The sequence below is a fragment of the Arvicola amphibius genome, chromosome 6 (assembly GCF_903992535.2).
Source record: "Arvicola amphibius chromosome 6, mArvAmp1.2, whole genome shotgun sequence".
Taxonomy (NCBI): Eukaryota; Metazoa; Chordata; class Mammalia; order Rodentia; family Cricetidae; genus Arvicola; species Arvicola amphibius.
This window is the reverse complement of record NC_052052.2, coordinates 101,134,084-101,153,288: the sequence shown is the minus strand read 5'-3', so window position 1 is coordinate 101,153,288 and position 19,205 is coordinate 101,134,084. Positions and strand designations below refer to the sequence as shown.

The 19,205-nt window shown below is 46.6% G+C and overlaps 1 protein-coding gene across 4 annotated transcripts in view; it reads right to left on the bottom strand.

Moving 5' to 3' along the window:
- Frmd4a (FERM domain containing 4A) overlaps window positions 1–19,205 on the bottom strand; it is a 310,427-nt gene that overhangs the window by 31,609 nt on the left and 259,613 nt on the right. For all 4 annotated transcript variants that reach the window (XM_038333067.1, XM_038333064.1, XM_038333065.1 and 1 more), the window contains 2 exons: window positions 16,286–16,424; window positions 9,653–9,794 (listed from right to left, as the gene is read on the bottom strand). In XM_038333067.1, the coding sequence (XP_038188995.1) occupies window positions 9,653–9,794; window positions 16,286–16,424 (281 nt within the window). The remainder of the gene's footprint in view (window positions 1–9,652; window positions 9,795–16,285; window positions 16,425–19,205) is intronic.

Here is a 19,205-nt window from a genome sequence, read left to right as displayed (position 1 = left end):
CTTCAGAGAAGCATCTCCCCATTCATAGGGGAGGCCATGTGGCCTAGGGAAGCAGACGTTTGATGGAGGAGTGTCTATGGGCTTTTCGTGACAATGAGACACGTCTGCTCCTGGCAGCACCATCTACTTCAAGAGGAAGATGGGCATCGAAGAGGCTCCTTATGGAGTTTGATAGCCATTTGGGCAAGAAACTGCTCTTGCCTGGACTGTTGCATAAACTGGACACAAAGAACCCACAGAGAGAGGACTGCTGAACTTGCCTAAAGGTGAGACGGTCTTTTGGGGTTCCTGATTCATGAAAGAGTCTGCGAGACATTCTGCAGGACACAGCAGAAAGTGACTGAACTGTCTTTGAAATTTCCTGCTTCATGGAAATGTCTGCTGGACACTATGGGCCTGAAGGCCAAAGATGGATGCCCCAACGGTATAGAGGAACTTTGGGTGACTGTCCAGGCAGTGAATTGTCTCTGTCATTTCTAGAGTTTCAAAGTTGCATATTTCTTGTTTACTTAGGTAATATTATATCCTTCTGGAGTCTTTGATGGAGTTGAAGAATAAATAGATAGTTATAGCTTTCCTTAGTTATGATAAAAGATAAAATAGATTTAAATATTGTAACTGTAATTCTTGCTTGATAACTCTTTTGTTACATGTAATTTTACTATGTTAAAGTTAAAGCCTTTCTTTTTTGTTTAAACAGAAAAAAAGGGGAAATGATGGAGGAGTGTCTATGTGTTACTTTCATTATTAATAAAGATACTGCCTTGGCCCTTTAAGAGAACAGAAAATTAGGTAGGTGGAGTAGACAGAACAGAATGCTGGGTAGCAGGCAGTGGGGAGATGCTTCAGGCAGTCGCCATATACAGTCGCCATGCTTCTCCTCTCTGAGATGGACGCAGGTTAAGATCTCTCCTAGTAAGCCACACCTCATGGTGCTATATAAATTACTAAATATGGGTTAAAGCAAGATATGAGAATCAACCAATAAGAAGCTACAGATAACGGGCCAGGGGCCAGGCAGTATTTAAATGAATACAGTTTCTGTGTAATTATTTTGGGTAAAGCTAGCCGGGTGGCGGGACGCAGCCCGCTGCTCCATTCTACAGACGTTGGATTCAAGCTTTGCTCTGTGTGGCCTGTTTTTTGCTTGACTGGAAAACTCTATGAGGGTGGGAGGTACCACCCTGAGCTTCCATCCACCTCCCCAGCAAGCTCCTTCCGCTGTACTGTACACTCTGGTCTCAAAATGGAAGAGAAGGCAGAAGGAGAGGAATCCAATGAGGGTCTTCAGGTCTCCCAGTATAAGAACAGTCCTCAGTGCTGCCCACTAGAGGAGTTGGAGACAATCAAATCAACAAGGATGGGAGATACTGTGGTCGCCAGAGAAGGTACCCATAGCACAGGGAGCTAGGGGATTGACTTGGTTTCTTGATGATCACCCTCCCCCTGTTTGAATTTTTGAGACAAGCTTTCTCTGTGTGGCCCTGGCTGCTCTGGAATGCTCTTTGTAGACCAGGCTGGCCTCGAACTCAGAGAGATCCACCTGCCTCCTTAGTGCTGGGAGGCACCCCTAGTCACTACCAGATGATCACTTCTCTGAGGAGGTTCAGCCTCCGTCTGATTGACTGCTGAGGAAACCAACTGTCAAGTAAGTTCCCTAGCAATTCTTTCCTGAGTTAGAGCTTAGCAAGTATCTACTTGGGTGAGAGAAGAGTGAAATTTGGCACTTTAACTGTTTATGATCATATTTATGATCATGATCCCCTAACATGACAAATTTGACTAAGATAGGTCACTGGTGGGACAAAGAGCTGATCATCACCAAGAAGACAATTATGTATATGAATACATTTGAAGACTGGCCTTGAACTCTGTGTTTACAACTATGACCTTGATCCTCCCGCCTCTGCCTCCTGAGTTCTGACATTAAAGAGGTGAACATTAACACACTTGGTTTATCTGGTGCTGGACAGGATTGTGGGCTTTATGCCTGTTAGATAAGAGTGAGCCAGTGAGCTGCATTCCCCAGCCCCAGGAAGATCACTCTTGTACGGACAGGGCTAGACAAAAACTGTTGTTCAAAGAAAGTCATTGTCAGTGGGCATTTGGGGATCTTCAGAGGAAGCCAGCTGACATCACAGACATTACTGCAGACTTGGGACTGATTTTCCACTTTCCAGCTGGGGAATCTAGACTTCAGAATGGTGGCATTTGTATATGGGAAGACCACATGGGGAGGGGCAGCAGAGCAAGCAGTGGCTCTTTCCTGGTGAACATATGGAAGGATCGCCTCACTAAACTGTGATGGAGACTTTGTTGCAGTCATTCCAAAGATCCCAAGCCAGTTGGCACCGGATATGAGTTCGCATCCTGCTGAGGATACACAGGGACCTGTGCATCTGTTTTCACACACAAATGCTGATGACCAGCCTCCCTGAATCCAGAAGGCGGAAGGGGTGCTTTCCTCTTTGGAAGGAGGGGAAATTTAACACAAATAGTACCTACCCCCTCCCAAGAAATCTGTTGTCGTAAAAGCAAGGGAAGGAAATGACTGCCTGTTTTGGACTTTTGGGAGAAAATGAAAAGAAAAAAAAAAAAAAAGCCAGCCAAGTCCCAGCAGATCTGTAGAAGCTGTGAGGAAAAGTTTTGGCAGATACCCAGGAATAAATATGGGGAAAGGGGTTAGGCTCCCCTTTATGATTAAGAGATATTTATTTCCCAGACAAATCCTCAAGGATGAATTCCTTGCATCAAAGATGTCCTAGGAGACCCTGTGATATAATGCCACATGGCAGATGGCAGGAACAACGTGTTTTCTCCACAGACCATCTCTGTGAATTCAGCGTCTTTTCCAACATGAACAATGCATGCTCGGAGAGCTTTTCATCAGTCTTGGATATTTTACAAATGGTATAGCTTAGTTCAGAGTTTACAGATCAGTGGTGAGACTGAAGCTCTTTACAAAGCAAGCACCTTTTGATGGCGGCTGGGCTTTGGGATGATTTTGCTCTCTGTGCAGATTCAGAGGCACTTTTTGCCAAAAGGGAAGAATATGAATGCCATTTGAAAGGGGGCATGTTCTGGGGTAGGAAGAAGGGAAGGAGGTAAACAGAGAGACAGTCAGTTTTTAAAAGTTAACACAAATTGGGTGGTGGTGGCGCCCATGCCTTTAATCCCAGCACTCGGGAGGCAGAGGCAGGCGGATCTCTGAGAGTTTGAGGCCAGCCTGGTCTACAAGAGCTAGTTCCAGGACAGGCTCCAAAGCTACAGAAAACCTTGTCTTGAAAAACCAAAATAAATAATAAATAATAAATAAATAAATAGTTAATGCATCTGGTAAAATATCTAATTGAAACCATAACTTGGCAGTAATGCAGATGACTTCCATTCCTTAGCTCAAGACCCCAGGGAACTGATCTTGCTGGCTCTAGGGCTGTTGTCTATTGTAACATGGAGGTTTGGAGATTAATTGCAAATCTCAATGACCCTTATTCTGGGCTCTCACCAAAGACGGGGAAGTTGAGCACGGAGCTTGGCTGAGTAGAAACAGAATGCTGTGTCTGGGATGTCGCAGGGAGATCGCTCTTCCAACGTTTAAAACCTTACCCCTTGAAAACCATTCACTAAGACTATGTCAACCTGAGTTCTCTCTATCAGGCAAGTATACCATTACTAGTAACACTCAAAGGCAGGAAACATGACCACAAAAGTGATTTTGTTACCCCCACCCTCCACCAAATAGAAGCGAAAGGGGCCATCATTTCATTTTCCTCTTGGGCCAGACCTGCTCAGATGAGCCCAGAAACATCCATTCTGCAGACAGTACTTTTGAAGCCTGCCCAATTTCACAGTCCAGCATAAACAACTTCTCTGGCAGTGCCTGGGTTTTGTACCCAACAGCAGAGCCGAGGTTATGACCAAATTTAAGGCCTCTGGAATGCAGTTCATCTTGGACCTAAAAGGAGAGGCACCACACAGCTAATAGAAAACTCTAAAAGGCCAGAGAAAGATCCAGGAAGGAGACGGACAAAATAGAAAGGATGGAGACCAAAAGAAAAACACTCGACAAAATGCACTGCTTGATTTATACCAGCACAGAGTCACGCAGTGTGAGCTGGATACAGCTACAAGCACACAGCCGGCAGGCGCCTAGATCGCCTCTCTGTGGGGAGAGATGTCAAATAGCTGGCATTGTCATTTTATACTAGTTATTAATAAACCTTCTTACAATGGAAGGAAGTGGTTGCATTCAGAGAAGGAGAATGTGGGAATTGTTTAATTATGAAGGTGGACCGGTTCCTGGCAAGGCCAGGGTCAGAATTGAACACAACATGTTTTTCCTAGAATAAAAAGTGTCAGAGCGGTGGCATGATAGCAGAATGTGGGGTTGGGTGTGGCTTTAAAACCTCGGTTCCATCATCATAGTTGTCATGTTCCTGTTTGATCAAACAGAAGAAGACTCAGCTGCCACCGAATTAACCACACAGCCAAATTCCTACCCATTAACTCATACTATTTTGTTTGGTGGTAAAGGGATACTTCAGGCCTCTTTATTTTATTAAAAAAAAAATCAGTGTCCTGGTATTCCTTACAAGTCTCTTTCTCTTCCTCCGCCCCCCAACACACACACACACACACACACACACACACACACACAGAATATTGGTGGCTAATACAGCAAGTCACAGGGCCCTGCACAAAACTGGCTATTTCCTAAGTGGGTCTGTGTCATTCATTTTAAATAGCCTGAGAGCAAAATACTCTCCGACAATCCCTACCCTTCCACTGAAGTCCTGACTATTCTGGAAAGACAGATCCCTAAAACAATGCTAACACAAACCCTAGACTCCACACAAGCTATGAAGAGGCCATGTGTCTTCAGCGACAATGACACAAGTACAGTTGTTTTCGTTTTGTTTGCCTCCTCCTCACCCCCTCCCCACTAACATTTCAAGTAATAGGGGAAGGGAAGGGAGAAAAGACCCCTTTGAAGAGCCTGCAAAAGATTTGGGATGGGCCTTCTGTTTTTCTTTCTTGTTCAGGGCTGGGCATTAGACTGAGGGCTTTAGGCAAAGGTTCTACCCACTGAGCTATCCCCCCACTCATGTCTAAAGAGAGAAGGCAGCTGGGAGAGGGAAAGAACAAGCTCTAAAAACAGCTCAACTTAATGGATGGTTTGAATTTATAGCTGTTCCCTCAAACTGTATTTGAACATCTTAACAGTTTGTTATTTGAAGCCCCATGTGAACAAATGCCATAGCCAGAGCCATCTCCAAATCTGGAGGAAAGAGCTAGGCTCCTACAGGTCACCGTGACTAAGTGCCCCTTTTTCTCTCCCTGTCCGGTGATCATCAGCAGATATCCTGAACCCCTACACACCACACGTAGAGTTTGTACAACACAGACCTGTAGCTCTGACCCAGATGGGGGGCACCACCTTGTGGGTCTCCACCAGGATATAAGCCTACGGTTTCCTCATGGCAGCTCCTATATAAAATGTCTTGACCCCAAACTTACTCACAGAACCACGTGCCCTCTTCATCTGGAAATGCTAGTCACCACCCCTTCTGCCCCACTCACACTAATGACTCAGGGCATCGGTGGGCATGAATTCCTGACTTTTGCAATGGTTAACAATGGCATTCCTTTATTTATTTCTCAGATACCAAGAGCTGGACTTCCTAGCCATTTCAAAGACAGTTGCACATCCTTATGTAGGAAAACAGCCTTTAAGGTTATTAAGACTTGGAACTATTTTATTTTGTATCCACAGACAATACTCAAGCTCTTTTCAGAGACGCCCATGCGTCTTAAAATGCTGTGTATTTTACCTCCTTTCCTAGTTGTGACTCAGGCCAGCCCTGCACAATTGAGCTCAGAAACATCCATTCAGCAGAAGGTGGTCCTTGCAGCACTCAAGGTTCTGCGGTCCAGTATAAACAATCCCTGGCAGCACCGACCAACTCCCTTGGCAATGCCTGAGGTTTGGGGGAGGGCTGTGTCCAACAGCAGACCCAAAGCAATGATCAAAATCAAAGCATGACCTAGCATCTCTTAGGAGTTAAGATGAATGTTTCTACCAGGGAAATGTGACAGCATTGTTATATGGGTCGCTTATGTGTGATGTTGCGGTACGGGGAGAAGGAAATGGCTGGAAACAACAAGGGTTGGCCGCCACCATTGCCCCAGGGGCAGTATTGGAAAGGGCTGAGGGACAGATACAGATGACCTCAAAAGGTCTAACACCAGTATGACAAAGAATGTCAACCTGAGAGCAGGACAGAGATGTTCTGTCTAGTTTGAAAGATGCTTAGATGTCAGTCCTAATGATCAGTGTGGTATCACTTTTACCTTAGAGGTTTCTGTGAGAAAGAACATTGGTGGGAATTCCCATTGGAACTCTGTGTGAGACCAGGAACACCACACATTCCAGAAACATGGCGGCTCTTACCATGCACCATGGGTCTCACTGCAATTCCTTACTACACAACTTTACCGAGTAGCTACCGGGTGCTGGACAATAGACGTGGGATTTTCTTGTGCTAACTAGGCTTTCAATATGCTTTTAAGAAACATTTATTAGAACCACATGAAAAGGGGGGAGGGGGAGACAGTTTGTGCAATTGGATGCTGCGTTGTCTCATTTGTGAGTGAACATTAGCTGGGAAGGTCTGGCAAGTGTTAACAAAAAGACAGAGCTGTCCGGTAACAGCAAGCATGCAAGGACACGTTACAAGCAAGAGGACAGAAAGCAAAAGGAAGGAGACTAGCTAGATGCCCCAATTTTTAGACTAGGGGCTAAATTTCTTTACAGTGGGATACTAGCCTGGTCTGTCATAGGCAGGGCTACCAATGGCTTTCCCCAAGTGAGGGCTGCCTCCTCCCACAGCAAGCGCTCATGAGGGGCAGTAGGCAGTAGCCTCCGTGGGAGGGAGGACCAGATTCATATATCCTAGAAATTCCCTTTGTGTGCTAATGGCATGCATCCTGTTCTGGTCCCTCCCTCCATTGTCCCAGCTGTTTTTCCTAGTCATGATGGTGGGCGTGTGGGATCCCCAAAGAGCTTCAACTGGAATTCATGAACATTTTTCAGGCTCAAACTTGTATGGCCTGAGAGAGGTTGACATCTCACCCTGTGCCACTATAACCTTTTAAAGTCACTTCAACATCTTGAGAGGACAATGCTTGCACATTATATGTAGGCATGCATTCAGCAGGAAGATCTTCTTGTGATTTATCTTTTAGCCCACTAGATTGGTGGCTAATGTTAATCTGATGGTGGTATAAAAATGCATTACATTCTGGTATTAAAGATGCTTAAATGCCATTCCTGATGGTTATGTGGGGTCAGTCTCCCCTTAGGAACTTCATCTACACCTGCTCTGCCTTGGTGCCCTTAGAGGTTGCACAGAATATGAGGGGCCCAGGAAGAATGACCAGGTCATAGGCTGAAAGTGCAGAAGCCTGGGTTTCTTTATCTAGAGCAAGAAGAGGTGCCCTTCAACGCATAATCCCTAGACCAACAGCTGCAGAGGGATCCAGGAACTTTGTAGAAATATAAACTCATTCCCAGGCTCACACAGACTTGCAGAATCTTGTACGATGAGGGGAGAACCAATGGTCATATTGCACTCCTACAACCCTGAGCTGGAAGAATCCAGAGTGGAGCAAGACCGGATTCTCAGTAACTGGAGAAGGAGGTGGGTTGGGCAGATCCAGGCTCTTATCTGAAACTATTTAACAATCATTGCATGCTGTATCTAAAAGACAAACATTCAGTGGGAGGCTGGGAGGGGCTATAACTGCAAAGAGACCCGCAGGTTTTGAATGGTCTTGCCTTGATACAAGAAGACAACATTCTCATAGTCTTCCTCGCAAACTTCTAAGCCTCAGAAGTACTGCCCAGTTGGCACACCTTTTGTATGAAACAGCTTCGAAGAATTCCAGGCAGGGGCAGAGCTAGAGTTAGAGTCAGCCCCATGAGGTCTGGCAGAGACGGATCCAGTTTTTAGGAGCCCGAAGCTTACATCATTTTGACAGTTCATTTAGGACAAACAATATACAGCATATTGTATAGCGCTCACAAGCATGTGACGAACATATTACTAGGTCTCTGAGAAGCAGCGTCATAGTCTGTCCAATATGGAGACCTGAGTTCACACTCCATTAGCCCTATGGCAAACCCACTTCTCACTCCAGGCCCAGAGTACACGCTCCTATCCTCACTATCCTCAGCTATTTCAGTTTGAACTTCTCTGACTGCGAATGCAGAAGCTAACACGTATCAGCTCATCTTCTTCTGTCTTTCCCTTTTTGGTGGTTACTGCTGTTTGCAGTCACTGTGCATAGGCTTAGAACTGGTCCTCAACAATGACGGGAGGTAGAGACTTCTTTTGTTTTCCTATCTCAGTGGCCAGGTGACATGGCTCCTGTCCTACCTTTCTCTATCAACTTGACACAGCCCAGAGTCATCTGTCTGAGTCTCAAGTACAGGATCGCCCATGTCCGACCGGCCTGTGGTCAGGTCTGTACAGGCCTGTGGTCAGGTCTGTGCAGGCCTGTCCTGACTGATGAAGGATGTAGGAGAGCTCATTCCACTGCGGATGCTATCATCCCTAGCCTGGGCTGCATAAGAAAGCTGGCTGAATAAGAGCCTGGGAGAGCAAACCAGGAAGCAGTGTTTCTCTGTGGTTTCTGTTTCGGTTCCTGCCTTGAGTCCTTCTTCTGATTTCCCTCAGAAATGGACTGTCAGCTGGAAGTGTAAGATGAAATAAACCCTTTCCCCCCTAGGTTGCTTTAGGTCATGGTGTTGATCACAGCGACAGAAAGCAAACGCCGCCTAAATTAATCAGACTTTAAACAGGCAGCTTTGGAAGAGGCGTTAACTCGTCACACTGAGCTCCCATTTCCAAACAACTGCTGTCCTTTTCTCCCTCAGCCCTCTGAAAACCCGTGCCTCTTCTTGTCATTTAAGCAAAGAGCAGTCTTCATCTGTAATTAATTTAGGGGCCAGGGGTTGAACCCTGAGCCGTGGGTGAGCTAAGCAAGCACTTTGCCAATAAACCAATTCCTTGATCTCCACTCTTGAAGCCAAGATAATTTTGATCTGGTTCCCCTAATCTTTAACAGCAAAATGGCTTGCATGATGCTCACATAAATAGACAATAGAACCAGATAGTGAGTCAAGGTACTCATTCAGCCATCTCTTGTGACAGCAAGGCTCCCCTTTCACACTGACCGTTTAAAGCCTCAGATGTATCATTGGAAGCAGAATGTAGCAGCTTGATCCTGACCTTTGTCCTTTTCCAGTATAGGCCCCCCACTTAAGAATACACAATTAAATTCCACTCTCTGCCTTTGGAGTTGATACTCCCGGTGATCGTTACTGATTACACCAGTTGGCATTCTACAAAGCCCCGTGAGGTACCTGAAGAGATGCCTACAGTGCCCCACACTGTGAAGTTACCCTGATCTCCCTCTGCCCCTTTGGATACCTGAGGAAACTTCTTAGACCCACATATGACTCCAGAGTTTAGTCTGGGAACGAAGGCCTGCGTCTGGCCGGCCTGCCCAGTGGTCTACTGTGCACGGTGTCCCCTACCTCCCTGGGGAGGAGCCATTGGGTGGAAGGTGTCACAGGCGCAGGCTCTACCTGAGGACAGCAGGCTCCCACTGCTGCCGCTAATGATCTTCCCTTTGCTGCCCATGTTGGCCAACTTCGAGGTCTTCAGCGTCCCTGTTTCTGTTAGGTCAATGGCGATCTCGCTCAGACTCCGCGCTGCATGGATCTTGGACTGGAAAGGAAAGGTGAAAAGGTTATGGAAGGGGCAGAAAACACTCAGTCACTCGTAGTCCTGAAGTCAGGTGGCTCATGAGCTACAAACCGGAATTCACAGCGCAGGATTCCCCAGGCATCAGAGAACAGTGTGAAGAGTATGGTCATTGCAGTCTATATTCCGGGGAAAGTATTTAATCTTCTTGAGTCTTACTATTCCCAAATATAATCCAGGGGAGTTACCACTGACCACAGAGGGGTGAGCTGAGTCAAAGGAGACAAGCTGTGTGTGGGACACTCCCTTCCCTCCCTCTAGTCCTCTCCTCTTCTCCTTTCTCCTTGACAGAGAAACAAATAGAAAATTGTACCAGGTCAGTAATCCTAGCTATTGGGGGTGGGGATAGAGGGCTGAGGCAGGGGGATTATAAATTCATAGACTGCCTGGGCCAAAGAGCAAGTTTAAAGTCTGATTGGACAATTTACTGGGGGACCCATTCTTAAGATAAAAAGTAGAATGCGTAAGTATAGCTCAATGTTAGAGAACTTCTCTAGTATGTACAAGATCCTAGGTTCAAACCCTAACACCACACACACACACACACACACACACACACACACACACATGCACACATGCACGCACGCATGTACATATATGCACAGGCACACACATAGTTGTGACTATACTTATTTTATGCTTAAATGAGGAGAAAATAACTTTTTAGCTTTATGAATGACAGATGAGGTTTGCAAAGCAAAGTCATGAATTATCAATAAATTTAGAAGGTATTAAATATCTTCAGTTATTACCCATGTGACCAGGGAAAGTTTAGGTGATAGATTACTGGTATCTGCAAAGACTATACACAGACAGAAACCTCTGGAATACTCAGGTCCCACCAACAGCATCTGTCTTGAGATTCCCTTCAATTCTCATTGATTAAATCTGTGAAGGCTCCAAAGTCTTCATATTGGGGTTCAATCTTTACTCCACTTTGTATGCAGATCAGCTGACCCCACTAGACTTACAGCCACAGAGGCGAGGGGAATCTCAGACCGGTTTTGTTCTGTGATTACATCCCTAAAAGTGATCGTTTCTTCAGTAAGGCTATCTGTTTTTCTTTGTCACACTGTTGGTCATGTGGAAATATGCTGGATTTTCTGCCTATGTACATGATTTGGTATTTTGCAATATGTTGCTATTGTTTTATAAATCAGTTTTTTTTTTAAATGATACCATCAGCATCATGCAAACCACTACAGCTGACAGTCAAAGCACACACTGGCTCTGTGTGCTGGAGCTGGGTGAGCCAATGGTGTAGCTGCTGCAGGACAGCAAGGCTTTCAGCACCTACCAGGCTCCAGACACATCTGACAGCTCTGGCAAGGCTTGCACACCACAATCCCCTCTTCCTGATTTACAGGCTTCCTCCTTTGCCCAGGGGCTGTTATTTGTCCCACAAAGGCTATCTGGGCCCTTAAGGCCTTGCCCTTCCTCTGGCCTCAGATGTTGTTGCCTCTGCTGATGAATGACAGTGACTTCCGGCCCCTGTGTGCTTTCTTCCTCTTAACAAATGAGTGTCTTCGGCCAGAAGAAACACCGACTTTTGCTTTTGTTTTGGTCACCTAATGTGAACTATCCTCCTTCTCCCCTCCTTCTCCACCACTGGTACTTTGACTTGGATCCCCTTCCCAGCCTCCGCTTTCTTCCTTACAAACAGAACCAGGCTGACTTCCTCAGGTTAGGGCCCTCTGGTACATAAACAAGCTCAGCTGCCAGGCCTGGCAGCCTTTGGCTGCAGGAGGAAGCAGGATGGGCTTTCCATTTCATGGGGACTCTGCATATCTATAGCACCCATCTGGCTGTGCTTTATCCTTCGGGCAAGCGGAGTGCACAGACAATCCATGACTCCCCCTCTTTCTGCACTGCACTTTACTAAGAATGATGTGTTTGTTCATTGAAGAATCTCACACTTAAACGGCTTCAGAACAGCAACTCATTGAATCCATATAGCACAGTGGCGAGGGCCCAGAGCTTCTCCTGCTCGGTCACTGTCAGACTTTGATCCTTGACCTCTCTGATCCTCAGATGCCTGTTTATAACATCGGGATATAAAGCCCACATCACAGAGTTGGGATAAGGACCACAGTAGATACTGTATGTCAACGTCACGGCCATAGGAGTGGGATATAAATTAGTACCTGGATGTAATTTGTGAATAAGGTTAGATTGATGGCTCTACTTGACATTTTAAAGATCCCATTAATCACATGGAAAAACCTGTTTTCAAATAAGCCCTCTCCTCTCCTGCTTAGACATTAACCCCAGAAGAAAAAAAAAAAAAACCAAAATACAAAAGCAGGAGTAGCAACTAGCCTTTTTCTAATGTGGTCTAGATTCTGGTAACTTTAAGACCTTTCTGGAATGGGCCTATCACAATGACCCAACAGATAGCTTGTAGGATGAGAACTAAGAAGAAATATAACAAACAGTCCCAGGAGACTGATTGCCTTCTTGCTATGTTGGGTCTCTGGGCAGCCCCAAAGTCCCTACACACCCTCAGTGACCTCTCAGTGTCAGCACAGATGTTCTGTGAACAAGCCTTAATTTGCTCTATCAGGCTGTTGATTTTAGGAGGAATAAATAGATTGAATGAGGAAGGGAGAAAAAAGGAAGATATCTGCACTGGGGCCTAAGTCCAGCAAGCACCACTCTAAGGTCAGGGGAAAAGCAGCCATTAGTTCCTCTAGACAATGTGAGCTTTGCCCTGAAGTCTGAAAGTCAGTCTTTGGCTTTAGGATGCAGCAGCGGCCACTGAATACTTTTGACAGCACTTCTGAACTTCAGTAACAGCAGATATAAATTATCAGTTATAATAGATGTCTGCAGAGCTTCAACTTCCCTCCACTCTGTTTTCTATGGTGGAGGGTTTCCTTCATGTACATGTTTGAGGAGCTGATGGAGGAAGAGGAAGTGGGAGGAAGGGAGACCGGCAAATGGGGAGAGAGGGAACAGGAGATGCTTGCTCGCTCCTTCCTTCCTTCCTTCCTTCCTTCCTTCCTTCCTTCCTTCCTTCCTTCCTTCCTTCCTTCTTCTCTCTCTTTCCTTCCTTATCCTTCCTTACTTCTTCCCTCCCTCCCTCTCCTCTTTCTTTCCTTCCTTTCTTTCTTCCTCACATGGTTTCTCTGTGTAGCCCTAGCTATCCCGGAACTCACTCAAAAATCAGGTTGTCCTTGAAGTCAGAGATCCACCTGTCTCTGCTTCCCAAGTGCTGGTACTAAAGGTGTGTACCAACACTAGGAGGCTTTCTTAAATGGTTTTCACAATGACCCGGTGGTACTCTGGGTGTCAGAGAGGAGGTATGTGATCTGTCTTGGCTAGTGCTCTCACTGACTCAAATCACTAGACTGTACTTGTTTCTCGAGCCTGATAAACATCACTTGGGAGGCCTGAACTGCTCTGGGAGCCCTTCAGAGAAAGGAATGGTTGGCATGGCCCCATACAGTAGAATGTGAAGCCCTGCCAGGATGCCAGCCCACACTGGCTGTCCAGAAATATGTGAAGCTTTCTATCCCAGGCCTGTTGACAATCACTCACAGAATCCCTGCTGCCCACCAAAGATGGGTCACATGACATCCCAGAAGCGAACTGTGTTGTAATGTAACTTCTCCTGAGTATTTCACCACCTCGGACTTAATGTGGGGTCTTCTGAGATAGTTTAAACTAGATGCAGCACTGGACAAGGGAATGTGTCAGCTTAACTATGACGTTAGTCAAATACAAATTCCCTAAAATAAAACACTTATTTCCTAAAGCAGTTTCACAAATACCATGCCATCTCACCAACTACAAATCTGGGTCAGGAAGTTCCTTTTCTGTTCTCTGCCTGGGGAAAGCAAAAGGCATGTGATGAGAGGTCTTCCCAAGGTCACAGAGCTGGGAAATAGTTGTCTAACAGCCAGACAGAGGAACTTGGTCCTCACCTGCCTGTTAGGTTCACGAACTGACTCTTAGGATACACACGAGTCTGAGGACAAGTTCAGTGGCAGAACACCTGCTTAGGAATAAGGTCCTACATTCAATTCCTACTACTGTAAGAAAGCAAACCTTTTTTTGTTGTTGTTGTTGTTGTTGTTCGACACATGTCTAGGCCTCTGGGACATTTGCAGTCATGTAAAGACCCCTGGGTAAAATTCTATTCCCCTTGAGAATTTGGTTATTTTCTTTTGTCCTTCAAAGTGACTAAGAAGGACAGTTAAGAGCTTCCTCATACTTATGGCCCTCTGGATTTGTCTCTTCCTTCCTTCCTTCCTTCCTTCCTTCCTTCCTTCCTTCCTTCCTTCCTTTCTTCTTTCCTTCCTTCCTTCCTTCCTTCCTTCCTTTCTTCTTTCTTTCTTTCCTTTTGTCAAGGCAGAGTCTTACTATGTAAGCTGCCTTGGCTAGCCTAGAACACTCTATAGATTAGGCTAGCCCTAAAGCAGCAATCTCCCTGTCTTTGCCCCTGGAGAACTAGAATTACAGGCGTGAGCCACCTATAGCTGGGTTTGTCTCTCTCTTTTTTTAAAAAAAAATATTTATTTTTATGTGCATCGGTGTGTTGCCTGCATGTATGTCTGTGTGAGGGTGTCGGATGCCCCTGGAAGTGGAATTAGGGACAGTTATGAGCATGTGGTAGCTGGGAACTCTACCTGGGTTTTCTGGGGAGCAGCCAGTGCTCTTAACCACTGAGCCATCTTTCTAGCCCTGAGTTTGTTTCTTAAATAGTGCTTCCTGCTAAAAAGTGATTGGTGATCATTTTTATTCCTAAGCTTCACTTAATGTATCCTTGACCCGTTGGAAGTCTGTTGAAAAAGGCTTCTCACAGGCAATGTGGGCATTTTTTTTTTTTTTTTTCAAAGAACCCCAAGTATAGGCTACTTGACATGCCAGGAAACTGCAAAAAAGGAAAAAGAAAAAAACCAGCATGGATAGGAGGGCCTCAAGCCGCTGACACTGCACAGCCCTGGGGTGCAAAGGCTACTTCCTCTCCCCACTGCAGACTAGGGTATTAGTGTGGGGGAGGGGAGAGTTCTGCCGTCTCCAGCCACTGACAGTGGGATTTGGGGAAAATGCTCAGCCTTTCGACCATTACTACCCACCAGCAAGCAACCCAGGATGGAGTTCATGTCTGTGGGTGTTGACCTCCAGCTCCTCCACTGGAGAGCAGAGCACCAGCCCCCACCCACGGTCTCAGCATCTAGCGTGAGTCACACCCCTGTGGCCCTGCTTCTTTTGATCTAATCAAGCTTCAAAGGCCTGTGCCAAGACCCATCATCTCTAAAGGAGTGTGGAATACTCTCATGATTTCCAGCCACAAGAGCACCACCCTGCCCCCAGACTCTGTCACCCCAGAAGAGACTCAATAAAGAGGTCAGGAAGATTCAGAAAAAGAGTCAGTGCTTTCCAAAGTAGGCAGTGGCTGCGGCATGGGGCAGGCCCTGACTGGGGACTGAACTGGGGCAGGGGAGTGGCTTCATCCCTTTCGCAGTCTTGTCCTAAGCTCACTTTCAGCTCCCACCTTCTCCAGAGGTGAGGAAAAAACCCACAATAAAGGGGAAAAGAACCAAGAGAGTACCAATCCAATGATCTCGATCCATTTAAATGCCACTAGCTCCTAAGAATACATATTCAAGGGAAGACAACTTCCTGTGGATGGGGGAACCCACTAGAAGGAACGAGGGAGGGCATCACCTGAGAGTCCTAACACAAACTTAGAGCCATCTCCCCCTGTAGGGGCCCTTCTGTGCTACACTGAATGGGAGTGGCCTGGAAGAGGAGGAAGGAAGACAGGTGGAGGGAGGAGAGGCCGAGTGTTGTTCTAAGCTGTGTGTGAACCAAGAGCACGTCACTCTCTCACCCACCAGAAGGCCCAGCTGGCTGTCTGGGCTGGGGGTGGATGCACCTCTTAGGCCCGGACGTGGCAATTTCCCAACGCCCCGGGCTCCAGGTCTACCTGAGGGAACCGGGGCTGCTGCCGCCTTTGCTTTGTTTGCCTTTTCACTTTTCCAGCTTTACATTTTAAAAACAGAGTTGGCAGCTGGAAAAGCCTGAAGCGCTTTTCACAGCGATCTCCCTGGACGGTTGGGTTAGTCTTGTGTATTGGCTGAGGACAATTATCTCTGCGTCTCCCCCCACCCCCAAGAAAACAATATATCACTGTTTAAACATCAGCAAGAGTTTGAGAGCTCCCTCCTAAGAGAGCCTCTAGAGCCTCGAAAAGTATGTTCAGAATTCCTAAGGACCCTACATGGCTGTACCTGAGGCTTGAGCACCTCTACTGGTGGCTGGGCCAGAGCCCCTGACAAGTAGCACCCAGTATGGCCTCTTAATGATTTGTTGGCCTTCCTCCTACCTGCAGCCCTCAGAGGCAAGTCCTTACCTAGGTAGGTCTCAGGCCAAGGACACCCATCTAATTCCCATCCCTAAACTGCTGCCTGGAGGCCCCGTAAGCTGCCTGGTGGCAGGTCACCTACCTTACTTTGCTTTCTGTCCAGATAGAACTGATGTTGGCTAATCGCCATCGCCCAAATGGACTTGATTAATGCTGGACATGCGTACCACGTGTGCACAGCAATGCCACTGTGCCCAAAAGTCCTCCTGGTCACCGAAGCCCTGGAAGAACAAGAACCGCAAGCTTCATTCAGTCTCTGTGAAGGGGAGAGGCCATTCATCAAACAGCTGTAAGCGAGAGTCCAGTGGTATGAAGGGGCCAGAGGAGCTTACCCAGAAACAAGCACACAGGTCCACACACACTGGCAGAGTCACACGGCCATGCCCTGTATAGGAACTGACTCCTCAAGCTTTCGCTCCAGGACAAGCTGGGTCACTCTAGGTCACTTGATGGTCCTTTTTGATCTTCAGCTCCTCGCATGGAGTCAAGACAAATCTCGGAGCCAGAAAAAGCCTTTGACAATGCTCTTCGTTAATCAGGCAGTGCTGCCTATGGTGACGATGGGCGAGTTCTTTCCTCCTCTTCACAGGCCTAAATACGTCCTACATCATAGAACTTTCTGCATTGCGCTAACTAGAAAGATGCGCCCTGAAAGGTCTGATTATCCAGTACAGATACATTCCCAAAGCGTAAAGGTACTTAAGAATCAAGAGAGGGACTGCAGAGAAAGCAGAGCCAGGCACTTCCCTAAACTTTGTGTGTACAATTCTAATTAGAGTATACATGGAGTAGAGAGAGGCAAGCGGAGATTAAAAATAAAAATGGGAAGCATCAATCTCAACATGTTCATGGTGTCTGGGTTGGGGAATAAAAGATTTATAGGGCCACAGTCTCAGTGAAGTATATTCTACAGGATACACGGATTAAATTAAATTAAATTTGAGAACAGGCTAGAGAGCTGACTGGTTGCCAAACCTGACAACCTGAGTTTGATCCTTTGGAACCACGTGATGTTAGGAGAGAAATGACTCCTACAAGTTGTCCTCTGACTTCTGCCACACACACACATATACACACATGCACACGTATATATACACATGTGCACAAAGGCAACACATGCACATATACACAAATAAATGTAATTAGATATTTTAAAATATTTTAAAATCTGAGAGTGAATGGAAGTATTTGTACGGGAGCAGGGAGAGAGGGAGGGAGGGAGGGAGGGAAGGAGGGAGGGAGGGAGGGAGGGAGGGGAGAGTGGAGTGGGGCTGGGAAGATGACTCAGTGGACAAAGCACTGAACCTACAAAATCTGGGGACTTGAGTGTGGCTCCCCAGAAGCCCCACCGAGTTGGATGCATGGCACCCCAGTGCTCTTGGGATGAGGTGGGAAGCAGAAATAGCACAATGACCCCTGAAAACTTCCGTGCAGCTAGCCTCGCATGAGTAGCAAAGAAAACAAGACCTGTCTCAAGCAAGGGGGAAGATGGGGGCCTCCGACCTCCACATGTGTGCTGTGGCCCCCATGCACAAACACATCAGACATGCCAAAGAAGAATTTTTGGTAAGGGGGGGGGGTGATGGCAGGTTGGGGTGTAACTAGGGCACTTGATCTGAGTGTCAGAAGAAATATCAATAATTTTAAAAAGAAAATATCTAATTTCAAAAAACTGTAGACTCATCTGGACTTATGAATAATAGCATTTTTTTGAAACCCCGTTTTCCTTTAAAATTTAAAGCTGGTTTTAATGTCTTACTCTTTAAGCTAAAGATTTAACAGGAGGCTTCTTCATGCCCACATTTAAGAGGAAATTCAAATCTGGTGGTTAGAAACCTGATGCTACTAGGCTGGTTGGGTGCCCCCCCCCCCCACTGATTTGGTTCAAACAAAAGTTAAGGGATTAAAAAAAAAATCAGTGTGTAAAACATCTCTGTGGGGAGAAACTGAGCGAGGAGACCCCTCAAGGTCTCTGGGAGCCAGGAGCAGCAAGAGAGTGAGGAGCCCCCCCAGGCTTCTGGGGAGTCAGGGGCAGCGAGAGAGCGAGGTGCTCCCCTCCCAGGCCTCTGGGGAGACACAGTAGCTGTTATCTGAACTCCTAGTTTCGCTTGGAGTAAATGAAAAAAAAAATTTCCCCAGAAAAGATAAAGTAGGTAGAAAAAGTAACTTGAAATGTACATCTGTAAAGGTAGGGAGAGTTGTAAAAATCCAGGCACTCGAACTTTCCAGGTAACATGAGCAAGGCAGGCATAAGTGGCTCATCGGGTCTGGGAAGTCAGCTTCATGGGAACATCTACATCAGATACTCTTGGGGTTTTCTCCTGCTCCATTAGGAACTTATCTCCTCTGCTCATCTCTCTCCTCAGCTCTCCCCACCTCACCTTCTGCTTCACCTAAACCTTAGCAATGGCTCAGTGTTTGCTAAACCCAGAGAACGACAGAAGAAAAGGTAACAGCTGGGGACAGAGGGGAGCAGAGGCCACCACAGACGCTGTGTCCCCTGGGGAAGGCGTACCAGGGAAAGAAAGGTGGGGGTTATAGCTGTCCCATTCCACCCAGAAAACAGTCTTGGCTCCAGGAGATGTCCCTGTCATGGTGGACTCAGGGCTGCTTTTCCCCAGGGAAGACTGTCAAACCCTGAGCTCAGACTGCCATCTTTGGGTTCTTATGTACACATAAACCCTCCCTCCTCTCGTTACCTCAGTTTACCCTTGAAGGCCCACCTCCTAGTAACCCCAGGGGGTATCAACTCAGATCTCCTCCTGAAGCTGCACTTGACCAGTTGGGCCTTTGGTGTCCACATCATTCAGGAGTTTGGTCTGTACTTCTTGGCATAGCACAGCTTGCCTGGCATACAGTGTATAGCACTGAGGTTCATGAACTCTGGTCTTGGACGTCTAAGGTTCAAACCTAGCCTGTACCACATACTAATTATCCACATTACATATCTGTACCTCGACTTATTTCTCAGGTCATAGTGAGGACCCAGGGAGCAAACGTGT